The sequence below is a fragment of the Carettochelys insculpta genome, chromosome 9 (assembly GCF_033958435.1).
Source record: "Carettochelys insculpta isolate YL-2023 chromosome 9, ASM3395843v1, whole genome shotgun sequence".
Taxonomy (NCBI): Eukaryota; Metazoa; Chordata; order Testudines; family Carettochelyidae; genus Carettochelys; species Carettochelys insculpta.
Genome location: NC_134145.1, coordinates 58,303,905 through 58,317,044, shown reverse-complemented (window position 1 = coordinate 58,317,044; position 13,140 = coordinate 58,303,905). Strand labels below are relative to the sequence as shown.

Genomic DNA, 13,140 nt, shown 5'->3' with positions numbered 1-13,140 from the left:
AGAATTAGAACTCAAGTCTTATACTCAGACAAGAACTCTCTTTCCTAAGGTAGAGGAGTAACAAAACCACAAGTTTTCTATTGTCATAAAATCAAGATGTAAAAGAGCAAGTAGACATTCCATAGTGCCTCTGTAATTCTAAGTCACACACCATACAAAAGACTATTTTGATGCTGTAATGGTGCCCAGTTAAAGGAGATACCGGTTAAAAGAACAGTTCTCTTAAAATGAGACAATGCCCATACACCAGAGAGTCTATGAAACCTTTATATATCTAAGTGACAAACCTGGGGGCTGAAATACTACTTAACTTTTTAGATGGAGTAGTTTTAAGTTTCCTCTGCAGTGAATTACATCTTCCTGGCACCCTCTTAGATATGCAAAAAGATGTGTGTTTACTTGATTTCTGCATACTATTTATTTCGATTGATCCTACCTGAGGATTCCAGCCGGGATCCAGTTTTTTCACTGTGGCAATATATTCTTGCATTGCTTGATGTGGACTTGAATTTCCCAACGCTTTCCATGCTTCCCTGGGTTCAGAGCAAAACATAAATGACCCACTCAGTGGAACGGATACATCCAGCTCTTACTCATTGTCACCAATGAAACACAGTGATCAGGCCTAATGCAAGCCTACCTACATACACCAAGAAACGGGAAGACATTTTTTACCCAGTTTTGAAGCCATCAATCCTTTAGACAGGTTTAGGAAAAAAACCTCTTTCACCCACTCATGTTTATTTGTTGCTGATTTACAACCCAACCCAACAGTAAATTAGCAGAACAGCAACACCAATTTAATAATTCCCTAAAGGATTATTGTAATCATTAGTCGTGAGAGTAAGAGAGATACATGCAAAGAAATATTCTAGTTCAAGCAGTCTAAAAGATACGACATAAAATTGGAAATTGTTAGGAATTGCAAGGATTTCTACTTACCATTTCTGCCTCCCTTCAAAATCAAAGAAGCTGGGCTTGGGAGTATTACAGTTTCCAAATTTGACCTAAAGAAGAAAAAGATTAGTTGTTACAATGAATAGTAGAGAGAGATAAAGTTTAATTTATCATTATAATTTATTAATCAATTCATATCATCAGATATCCAGATCTGCACTGTGGGACATGATACTGTATCAGTGTTTCGATCGGCTTGCTAATAAAGTCGCATTCACATGGACTGTGGTTTGTGAATTACTGAGTTTTTTACTGCATTTGAAAAAAATGGCTCTTCTTGCTATTTTGGTTGCTGACCACTTGTAATAGGGTTTTCTTTTTTTTTTTTTAAAAACGAAAAGTTTTCTAAAATATTTGATTTACTGTTTCATGGTAAATGTTATTCATTTGAATCACATCTCTCAGCTGTCCTTCAGAGCAAGGTATTTGGTTAAAACAGGTTTTTGTTGATGGGGAGTTGGATATAATTTCATTAAACTGTTGTCAACCCTATCTTATGAAGACTTTGATGTAGATTGTGCTTTAAACATTTTCTCTGGCTGGCCTTTAACTCAAGCTGTACAGGCACCTACACTCAGCTCTAGGGGGCCCAGTTTCCAGGTTAGATAAATGTCTATCAGCGATGGTCTAGACAATACTTGGTCCTGCCATGAGGGAAGGGGGCTGGACTCGATGACCTCTCAAGGTCCCTACCAGTCTATGATTCTCCTGCCCTCTGAGGTACTGAGTAGATACTTATAGAAACAGATAAATTTAAATAAAATATGACCTACCATAAAAGTAACGTACCTCAACCTGGCTATCCTATAGCCCAATATCCCAATTGCACACAAAACAGTCTGAGAAACATTCATGTACTTTTCCTAATATTTTAATAATTATTTACTCAGGGTTCGTCAACACTTCTGCGAAGATCAGGGTCGATCTTCTAGAGTTTGATTTCATGCGTTTGGTAGAGACGCACAAAATCGATCTGTCTGGGGTCTGACGACCACCCCTCTACTCCTCGCTATCCTGAGGAGTAAGGGAGGTCAACGGGAGAAACACTCCTGTTGATCTGCCTTAGCGAAAACGGTCACAAAAGTTGATTTCCGATACATCAATTCTAGCTACGTAATTGCTGTAGCTAGAATTTTGTATTTGAAATTGAGTTTCAGGTCTAGTGTAGACCTAGCCTAAGAGCCTCTTCAAAACATGGTAATAGTTTCCTCACTTTAAATTTGGCATTTATTGCCTCCCTCCACCTGTACAATAGCAACAGCATGACTGATATCAACACAGATATAGGACTTCAAAACGATCTGCAAAAGGAAAAAATGTGGTGTTGATCTCAGGTATTAGGACATGTTAAGAATCATGGAATCAATCACAGAATCATAGAATAAATACTAGGACTGGAAGGGATCTCGAGAGGCCATCGAGTCCAGACCCTTGCCCCAATGGCAGGACCAAGCACTGTCTAAACCATCCCTGATAGACATCTATCTAACCCGTTCTTAAATATCTCCAGCGATGGAGATTCCACAACCTCCCTTGGCAATTTATTCCACTGTTTGACCACCCTGACAGTTAGGAACTTTTTCCTAATGTCCAACCTAAACCTCCCTTGCTGCAGTTTAAAAAATCTAAACTGCCCAAGAACCTTGAAAGGCCTCGTGAAGGACTGAATACGCAACCCTAGGCTTACAAAGCTAGTGCTCTAACCACTAAGCTATCCCTCCCCTTAAGTTGGCTTACAGGAGTTATGTCCAATAACAAGACAGGGGATGAGCATGAAGAGGGCACTGCCTGATTTGTTTTACGCTAAAATCAGGTCTTTACTTCTCACATTTTGCTTTTCAACTCCCTGGAGAACTAGTAGGCTTCTGACATTACACGAGGCTGAAACCAGAGCAGCCGAGAACAGAAGAACTTTTAGTTGAGTGTTTAACTCAAATTCCTGGCAAACAATTGTGAGAAAACAATTTGTGAAAAATTCAGCTTTTTTGCCCTTAAAACTGAAGGCTAAGAATGCTTCTGGTACAGAGCTAGCAGAAAAACATGAGCTCCAAATATTGTTTCAAGTCAGAGGTTCCTACACCATTGTCCATGGACGACTGATTGGTCACTTGTTGCTGGCCCACCTTGTTTAAAGTTGATAAACTGCATTAAAAGATGGCCCAAATACATTAACGATTTCCCTAATATCACTTTTCAATGCTGGCAATTTTCATACTTGTCACAGCCCTGTTGCGTGATAGTCAGTCCTGGGGAGATGACCCACACAATTCTGAATGGAAGGGATTTATGGAAGTCTCTATTAAGCCATGGTCCTTGCCATGAAGAAGCCAGAAGCTCCAATTTACGTCAAACAATCATGCTCTGTGATCTGTTTTCTTCACATTACTCAGCAAATGAAATAAACAGTAAAGCAGCTGATCTCCAGACTTCAGGTTATCAGCTCACATCCACCAAATTGCTTGAGGTTAGTCAATCTTGCACCCAAGATTCAGAATTTGGTAGCACAGCTTTAAAGGTAGTCTTAAACGATAATGGGACCATCTCCATGCAAGCAGCCTGCAAACTGGCAAGTACTGGTATGGTGAGGAGAAGGAACAGCATAAGCTACCAGCTAGGAAGGATCCTAAACCCTGAAAGCCAGAGAGGCATGAGGTGGTGACATGGTGCTCCCCCTTTAGATCACAAGGAGAATGATGTCACTCAGACTGACCCAGACCCAGCATAAAAGCAGTGCTACAGTATACTTTACAATTAAAAAACACACTACACCCGAGAGTCAGTGCAATCTTGTGGTTTAACCATGCTTTATTACATCTGAAAAATTAACACATGAAAAAGTAAACTCTTCTTCTGAGCCTGTGTGCAGAAAATGACCTAATGATTACCAACACTCTCTTCAGGCACGCCAATAAATACAAGACCATTTGGATTCACCTGAGATCAAAACAGTGGCACCCGATGGATTATGTCATCAGTCACAGGCGAGACATTTGTGATGTTAAGATCACCAGGGCCAGGGGGTGAGCTGGGTGCTGGACTGATCAAAGACTCATCAGATCTGTCCTTGTGCTGCATATCACACCACTGCACCACAAGAAGTTCAAGGTTGTCAGACTCTCCTTCAGCATCAGGAAGCTGCAACATATTGGTCATCATGAGCAATTTGCAGCCTGCCTTGACAACGTGCTGCCATCCCATGGACCTCTGACTGAAGACCTAATACAAAAGTGGGGCCAGTTTAAAACCCTGGTGACAGAGTCAGCCAAGTCGACTCGACACTAGGACTAAAAAAAGAGAGTTCACCAGGACATTTTGACGAAAATGACAAAACTATCACGAAGATCTTAGAGGAAAAACAGAACATTTCTGTTATGGTAAAACAGTCAGTCCTCAATCTCCAAACATGACCATTTCAAGCTCCTTCGGAGCCAGGTACAGACTGCACTTCATAAAACGTAAGATGAGTGGTGGGAGAGAAAAGCTGAAGTCCAATACTGCGCTGACACCAAGAACTCCAAAATGTTCTTCAGTGCTATCAAAGCTGTATATGGACCATCAAAGCCAAGTACTGCACCTCTCCTGTCTGCAGATGACATGACCCTCCTGAGGGAGAAGCATCAACAATAGGTGGAGAGAGCACTTCAGCAACCTTCTCAACAGACCCTCCATTGTCGACCCTGCAGCCCTAGACCAGATCCCTCAGAAATCCACGAAAGACAGTCTTGACCTGCCCCTACAACAGACGAGGTCAAAAAAGCAATCAGAAAAACCAGCTCTGGCAAAGCCCCTTGGATGGACGGTAAGGTAACCCTGCTGAAATTTTCAAGGCAGCAAGACCAGTGTCACTTGAAGCCTCTCACAGCATTTTGACCAGCATCGGGGAAGAAGACCTGCCCAAAGACTTTGCAGGTGCCACAATCATCTTGCTCTTCAAGAACAATGGCAACAAAGCTTACTGTGGAAATTACCAGGGGCATTTCCCTTCTCTCTACTGCTGGGAAGATCTTAGCTCAAGTCATCCACAACCATCTGATCACCAGCATCTCAGAGGAGAACCTACCAGTGGTGCAGTGTGGTTTCCACCCAGGCTGCAGCACCGCTGACATAATCTTTGCTGTTTGCCAGGTCCAGGAAAAATGCATAGAGCAGAACTTGGCCATCTTTATAGATCTGACCAAGGCATTTGACACCATCAACGGAGAAGCCCTGTGGATTATCCTGTCAAAATTTGGCTGCTTGAGAGGATTCATTAACCTCACATGCCTGTTCCATGATGACACGACTCGCTTGTTCTTTTGAATGTTGAGTCCTCAGATCCATTTGAGATATCCAATGGTGTGAAACAAGGGTGGAAAGAGCACTGATGGTCCAGGAGCAAGGATCTGCCTGGGTGCATCCATGCTCCCACATGGCCCTTCACTGAATGAGGGGTTCATCACCTGCACAAGGGACCTAAAGTAAGGAAAAACTAACTTGCGTTGTGCCATCAGCTGACAACGGGCGATCTCTATCTTGCTGCACCCAGCCCAATGCAACGTGGTCCATGCAGGGCTGGACAAAGGCTGAAATACCCTTCAAAGCCAGGCAGAGTACAGCAGTGTCATCCCCCAGCACTGAAGAGTTGTGAGGCAGGAAAAAGAAAAATACAAACCTCCACAATCTCCTTTATAATGGCTGAGATTTTGCAATAAATAGATGCAAGAGATCCCCACCCGCCCTTTACTATCCAGATCCAGAGCCTTTAGGGGAGTGTTTCTCAGCATTTTTTATAAACTACCCCTTTAAAAAAAAATAAGTATCCCAGCACTTCTCTTGCATACCGCTAAGGTATGAAACCACAAGCTGAGAAACACAGTGGTAAATATATAATGTATATAAATAAATATATAATATATGCCTTCATGTGCCAGCAATGCCCCACTGCAATTTACACTGGCCAAACTGGACAGTCTCTATGTAAAAGAATAAACGGACATAAATCAGACATCAGGAATGGTAATGTACAGAAGCCTGTGGGAGAACATTTCAATCTCCCTGGACACTCAGTGGCAGACTTAAGGGTGGCAGTGCTGAAACAAAGAAATTTCAAAAATCAAATGGAGAGAGAAATGTCTGACCTGCAATTTATTTGCAAATTTGACTCCATTAACCAAGGATTAAACAGAGACTGGGAGTGGCTCGCACCTTACAAAAGGAACAGAGAGGGCGCCGTGATAGTCTATATACTATCAAAACAAAAAAGCAGTCAAGTAGCACTTTAAAGACTAGCAAAATAATTTATTAGGTGAGCTTTCGTCGGACAGACCCACTTCTTCAGACCATAGCCATACTAGAACAGACTCAATACTTAAGGCACAGAGAACCAAACAGTAATCAAGGAGGACAAATCAGAAAAAAATGATCAACATGAGCAAATCAGAGAGTGGAGGGGTGGGGGGGAAGGTCAAGAATTAGATGAAGCCAAGTATGCAGATAAGCCCCTATAGTGACTCAGAAAATTCCCATCCCGGTTCAAACCACATGTTAATGTGTTGAATTTGAATATAAAAAGACAGCTCGGCCGTTTCCCTTTGAATAGCGGCACGAAAATTTTTTTTTCAGTAACACACATACTCTTAAGTCTACAAAGGGAGCTTCTCTGCCCTAGGTGTTAACATCTCCACATTAGACTGACAATCGGCCATATCCCCCTGTCTTATCTGAACTGTTTTTCCCTCTCTTCATACGTACTACTGATTATGAGCCTTTTCCACCCTGACTGAATAGACCTGGTCAGCTCCGGCCCTCCCTTTTACAGGGACCCCACTCTTTAAATACCCCTTTGAAACCACCCCCCCAATTCATGCATCTGATGAAGCGGGTCTTTGCCCACGAAAAATTATACTTCAAAATATCTATTACTCAAAAAGGTGCCACAGGACTACTTCTTGTTTTCAAAGATACAGACGAACAGGGCTACCTCTGTGGTACAGCGGTAAAGTTGATCTGAGGTCTTGAAACAAATGCCATTCAACCTTTCCAGATCACCGCACCCTTTGCAGGAGTCCCATGTGTTTTGCATGCCACCAAGTTACACCTCCCTTCAAAACGACTTCCTTAACCAAAACCTGCCAAAATCCCCCGGGAGACTCCTGCTGACTGTCCACCACCTTCTTAGGGAATACAAGCAGCGGAACAGAGGCGCTGGGCTGACGCTTCAGCGCAGGGCACACGACGCAGTACAAACAAGTCACTTCAGACCGCACTGACTTTCCCCGGGATTTCCTGGAGCGGGATGTTACGACGAGGCGCAGATCTAGCCGAGCTGCTGCACCCCTGCAAGAGCCCGGTCTGCCCAGGCAGGGCTACACGCACCCCGGCTGAGAAACGCCGCCCCGCGATGCAGTTTCCAGGCTCCTCGCTGCCAGCGGGGCGGGGGGACCACGGGACCCTGCCCTTGGCAGCCCGGCGAGGGCGCGCTTGCCCCGCCTCCGCGTGCTCGGCGCTGTACAGCGCAGCGAGCCGCGCGGGAGCCGCCCCGGCCCTTACCTGCTTGTAGCGGGCGTACAGGTAGAGCAGCTGCTCCCGGCTGGCCGCCTGCACCAGCCCCGGCAGGCGCTCGGCCGCGCGCTCGAACAGCTCCGCCAGCGCCCGGGCCTCCCCCTCCGGCCCGGCCGACTCCTCCCCGGGGCTCGGCTCCTCGCCGCTGTCGCCGGCCGACGCCGGGCACGGGGACGCCATGGGCCAGCCGGCGCCTCACTGCATGGCCCCGCCGGGAAGTGCCGGGCGCAGGGCGGCGCTGCGCTGCGAGCGGCGCGGGCGGAAACGCAGCCCCGAGCGCCAGGTTCCGCCGCGCGGGAGGGCCGGGGCCGGGGTCTCAGCGGCCTGCGGGGACCTCTGGGCCTGCCCCGCAGCAGGGGGTCTATCAGCGGTCACAGCAGGGGCCAGCGGTCCCAGTAGGGGTGCAGGAGGGGGTCCTGGTGGCGGCCAAGGCAGGCAGGGGCCAGCAGTCACAGCTGTGATGGCAATAGTGCATCCAGGTAACAGTCAGGCTCTGCAGGGGACGTTTGTCGCACAATCACAGGCGAATGAACAGCTGCCCCAAACCATCGCAGGAGCTTCAGGGCTCCCCATGGAGTTTATTTGACACTGTTGTCAATGCGTGACAAGCTTAGGCCTGTTTCAGTGGGTCAGTCCAATGTATAGTCTCTGGCGAGCCTAGAGGGTGTAGTTGATAGTAACGCCAAACGTCAGTTTACACAGCTGCCACTGAAATATAAATCATGGGGGCCTTTGAGTTCAACGCCCTCTGCAGTTTGATATAGTTATGGTCTCTTAGTGTCACTATTAATAGGGTTACCCTATTTGAACTTTCAAAGGAGAGGACACCCCTAAGAGGGGGAGTATCAGTATCTACTAAGTCACCTTGTGTTAATATTACTATAAAACATTAATACAACGTGATTTGTATTAATTAATTAATTAATTAATACAACGTGCTTTGTAGTGTGGTTTGGTAGACACTCATACACTCCCTCTCAGGGATGTTTTTTTTTGTATGGTAACCCTAACTATTAACGCCTGAAGAAATGCCATCAGCTTTCCACATAGCACCATACTTGTTTTGAAAGTGGAAAAGAAAAACCATTACAGTTGTGTAAATCAAAAAAGGCCATCCTTAAGTGGCTCCTTTGAATGCAGGTTTTGTTTTGAAAACAATCCTTTACATCACTAAATACAAATAAATATTTGCACTACATTTTAAAAAATTTCATTTTTTCTTGTGATTTAAACTTGGCCTAGTCATATCCAATTGGAATGCAACACCCTACTTCTAGGGCAGGAGAAGAAGAAACTGAAAGAGACTGGGGGGAAAAATGGTGAAACTTACCAATTTCACTTACTAATTTTACTTTCCTAACTAAGTGACATGCAACAGATAAAGGGTAGCTCCTACAATAATTTAGCAAGCTTTAAGATTGCAAGTGTGAGTAACAGGAAAGGATATAGGTTGACATTTTCAAAAGTGAAGTGATTTGGAAGCCCAAGTCGAGTCAACCAAAAAGGACCCAGATTTTCAAGCAGCACTGGACACCTCTGAAAACCACACCTCTTGAAATTGTCTGCAGGAGGACTCAGTCTGAGGTGGCACCCAGAATTGCTAAGCATTTTGGAAAGCCTTAGTCTATTTATTTTGTAATATATGCATTTCATTTGGACTATTTCCCTTGAGCAAAGTACAAATCTTACAGACGCAAGAATCCATTAACAGAATGTTTTGTTAGCAGGATAGGCCCCTGGATGCCTGGACTCAGGTGCAGTTAATGTCATGACCAGATCTCTGTCACTATGACACTAGAAGTTCCCGCTAGTGTAATTTTAATAAACGTTTTTGTTTTGCCTCTCATTTCCAGTCCTCAGTTTTAGTTACATTTCAGTCTTTTCAAACCCACACATCTGCCTCCAGGTGAGGCCAGGTTCTTCCTCATGGCCAACATCTAGGTAAGGAGCATGTTGCCTGGGGAAGTCCTTGCTACTTCTCCCACAGGATGGTGAGTTTGCTGCTCTCAATGACGTTCAGGTCTCAGACCATGCACTGGGTTACAGCATTCCCATGCCTTACTGTTGCTAAAGCTGAATAACACCAGTGTCCTTCAAGACAATTTGGCACTAAAACTCCAGAAGGTCAGTTACTCAACAGGTGAGGAGACAAATGGTTTCTGGTTCATTATTCAAATAGCATCTGTGCTGGATCTTGATTTTCTCTGCATCCTTTTACTCTACTTATTTGAGGCAGAGTAATTAAGTGTTTCTAATGGTTAGAGCAGAGGTTAGGACTCAAAGGATACCAGGTTTTAATCTGCTACGATCACAGGCTGAGAATCCTTGGACAAGGCATTTCATCCCATACTTTTAACTTGGTTTTGTATGTAGGCCTCAAAATCGAAAAAGAAGTGGTCTGTAGTCAGTGGGAACCACAGGTGCCTTTGAAAAATCAGACCACTGCTCTTTAAAAGCCGAAATATGAATTTAGGTGCTTATATTGGAAAAGTTTTCAAGATGTTCTAAAAAATTGTCATTGGGACTGTATTTTGTATCCTTACTCCTGGAAAGCCAGCTTAAGCCAGCCAGCCTTCATACCATGGGCTTAAGTGTCCAAAGTTCAGAGAGGGAGAGTAATTATAATAAACATATTTAAAAACCACTGAAATGGATCCATGTAGTAGAACCAGTTAGCTCATTTTTTTCCTGTGAGAGATTTTGGGCAAAAAAGCCTTGTTAGGAAATGTTTGGTCAAAAGTGCTGATATCCTTGAAGGAAAGATTTTAACTGATTCAAATGAACAATCTTCATTTCAAAACATTCACTTCATCTGATTTCAGACTAGCGAGGGCCTGACTCTGGGTTCCTTGCACTTTCAATTCCTACTGACTGCAAGTCAAACAATGATTGATACCATAGCAAGCTTCTTCTTAAATTCAAACAATCTCATGGGCGTCCCATGATTCCCAATCTTAGAATTAAAGAGCAGATTCTATTGGGTCCTACAAAGGAACAGACATTAATTCAGCATCCCCCCCCATCTCTAAGTGAGTTTGCACCCACAGGGAGTTTTGCTGTTCTTTAAGCCATATCTTACTCTCCATTTATTGACATCACGGCAAATAGACACTGCCGTGTACTCACATTTAACTTGAATTTGGGCCTCTAAAAAAAAAAAAAGAGAGAGAGCTAATTGTTCTGGCTTGAGCTAGGCACTGTCAGGGGTAGGCACTTTGTAAAGGTCTCACAACCAACTCTGTCCTGACCTGAAAACCCCCATTCCCAGCTTAATCCTATGCTCCTACTGAGCAGGATCTACCAGGTAGTGGCACGTGTGTTTATGGCATGGTGGGATTGAAGTCTGGATAAACACTCACTGGAGTCCTCTTTCCACTTCTGAATTAATACTATGTCCAGTCGCAAAGGGGCAAAGAGCTTTTCTTGCTTGACTTTGATACTTACAACTGTCAAACTCCTGCCCCCCCCCAGTCTGAATATTTTTCCTTTCCTTAACACATTGTCCAGCCTAGGAAACTAGGTCTCTCCCTCCATCATGCACATGTATACAGGGGTCAGAGCTGGCTGCAGACATGCCAAACAGCTGTTCATTATGTCTAAAGGGCAAGTCCCCCACCTCCTGTGCTCTCATGACAGCATGCAGAACATTGCACTTGTCTGGATGACAGCGGGTCACCTGGAATGATGCCCTTGACTCTGTTTTATAACTTTTCACTCCTTAGAAGCTATCAATAATTGAACTGTGCACTTTTATGAAGAAGCCAGAATAATCGTTCAGAAGTGGAAGATCAATTTTCAGCGCACATGCCTGAGGTGGTAAATTAGGCCAGTTATCCTCAAGCAGCACAGAGTGCAAACCCAGCGAACAGGAGGGCCTAACAGCTGAGGAAGTCCAGCTGGGGGAGCACTGGGCAGGAGCTATGCATTGAGGAGATTGGTGGGCTGCATGGGGGAAAGCCTTCAGTCATACTCCCCTGTGCAAGGGAGAAGAGCAGGAAGCTGTAAGGACGGAGTCAAAAGCAATCCAGGGAAGGAGTTGTGAGGGGTGGGAGAATAAAAGCCCAGAGCTACTACGCTATGAAGAGAAAAGTGCTGCAGCTCTGGAGGAAGTGGAGGGGGAGAGAACGAGTGAGTGGAATGACACAAATGGGAGTCAGATCAGATAGAGATAATTCCATAGATGAGCCACAAGGAGGCGCTGTTTAGTTGTGACAGGGCTTTCACCATCTCCCATTGTACAGTAAACACTTTCATATCTGGCAGCCCTGGGACCGGGAGATTGCCAGGTATTCAGATCTTCCGGATAAGAGAGGTATACCTAGCAATGCATAACACTAAGACAAACAAGATTAGATATTAAGCAACAAAAATGTATGCAGAGTACTGTTTACCAACACCAGTAGTATCGCACACTGTAAACTTATCCAGTATTTGCTGTATTTATTTGTAGTTACTTTCACTGTGCTGTACTTATGGAAAACGTAACAAATTTACTAATGGTTAAAATGCCAGTTATTTGAGAGGTCTGGATAATAGAATGCTGGATATGAAAGAGATCAGTGCATATTTTCAAGAGAGCTGATCATAGAAATGGATTTTTGTTCCTTAACAAAAAAGTCATGCAGTAAAGAGATTTTTGATTTTCATTATAAATACACAAGAAACCCCCTCAAAACGTAGTTTTCAAATTGGAACATATCAGACCTGTGTGTGAGTGTGAGTGAAATGAAGGACCAAAAAGCCATTTTTCACTGGGAAAAAACATATCAGACAAAAACCTCTCACCTGTGGGTATTTCTCTTCCTCTTGTGGCCTGCAGCCCCGGGGCTGTATTTTCTCCTGGCCGCTTTGCAGTTCGGTTCTGTCCTATTTACTTGCTGCCCCTCCCATTTGGGTATCAAATTTGACCACAGTCGAAGTCACTTCAGAGAAGTAAAGGAACTCGGGGAGCAGAGTCCAGGAGGAGCTTGGGTTTCGAGTTTAATTCGTCCAAGAAGCTTCTAGAACCCCAAAGAATCTCAGAACAGGTGATGATCTGCCAACTCAATGCTTCATAGTTGTCAGAGCAGCTATCCCTGGGACCGTCAGGTGTAGCATCTCCATGTACCAGCCTCAACCTGCTGTGCGTGGCAATCAATTGTCCACATAATGGAGTCGCTGGTGGCATGAGTGACATACTCCCACAGCAGCACCTGTGTTTAACCCGTCTGTCACGCCGGAGCCCCTGCCAGCGTCAAAGCAACAGCATAATGGAATGCACAGCATGAGGGCGTGGAACTGATGTCCCTCCCATCCCTTCCCAAGCACCTGTTGGAACGGTCCATGTTCTGCTGAGAAGAGTTTCTAGGCAGGAGAGCAGCACTGAGAAGTCCCTCTAACAGTCTAGGAGGAACTGAAGTTCCCAGGCCTCTCGGACAGCTGTGTGTGTGTGTGTGCACAGATGATGTCTCCTAAGGTTCCTGCTGGCTGACTCCCAGCAGATGTCCCTATGGGGCTGGTCCTCAAGAAGCATCATTGAGGCATTAAGGGGCTTACCCCGACATACTTCCAGATAGCTAGAGGGCTGGACCTCTGGGCTGTTCCCAAAAGGTTGAGGGAGGAGGTTTAGGTTGTTTTTTAAAATTTAAAAGCATTAAAAAACCT

General features: G+C 44.7%; 1 protein-coding gene across 3 annotated transcripts in view; it reads right to left on the bottom strand.

Moving 5' to 3' along the window:
* Positions 1–7,720, bottom strand: part of ACBD6 (acyl-CoA binding domain containing 6) — a 120,367-nt gene extending 112,647 nt beyond the window's left edge. For all 3 annotated transcript variants that reach the window (XM_075003280.1, XM_075003281.1, XM_075003282.1), the window contains exons 1-3: positions 7,486–7,720; positions 943–1,007; positions 437–533 (exon numbers count right to left, since the gene is read on the bottom strand). In XM_075003280.1, the coding sequence (XP_074859381.1) occupies positions 437–533; positions 943–1,007; positions 7,486–7,677 (354 nt within the window). In that variant the 5' untranslated portion in view covers positions 7,678–7,720. The remainder of the gene's footprint in view (positions 1–436; positions 534–942; positions 1,008–7,485) is intronic.
* Between the last annotated feature and the right edge of the window lie 5,420 nt (positions 7,721–13,140).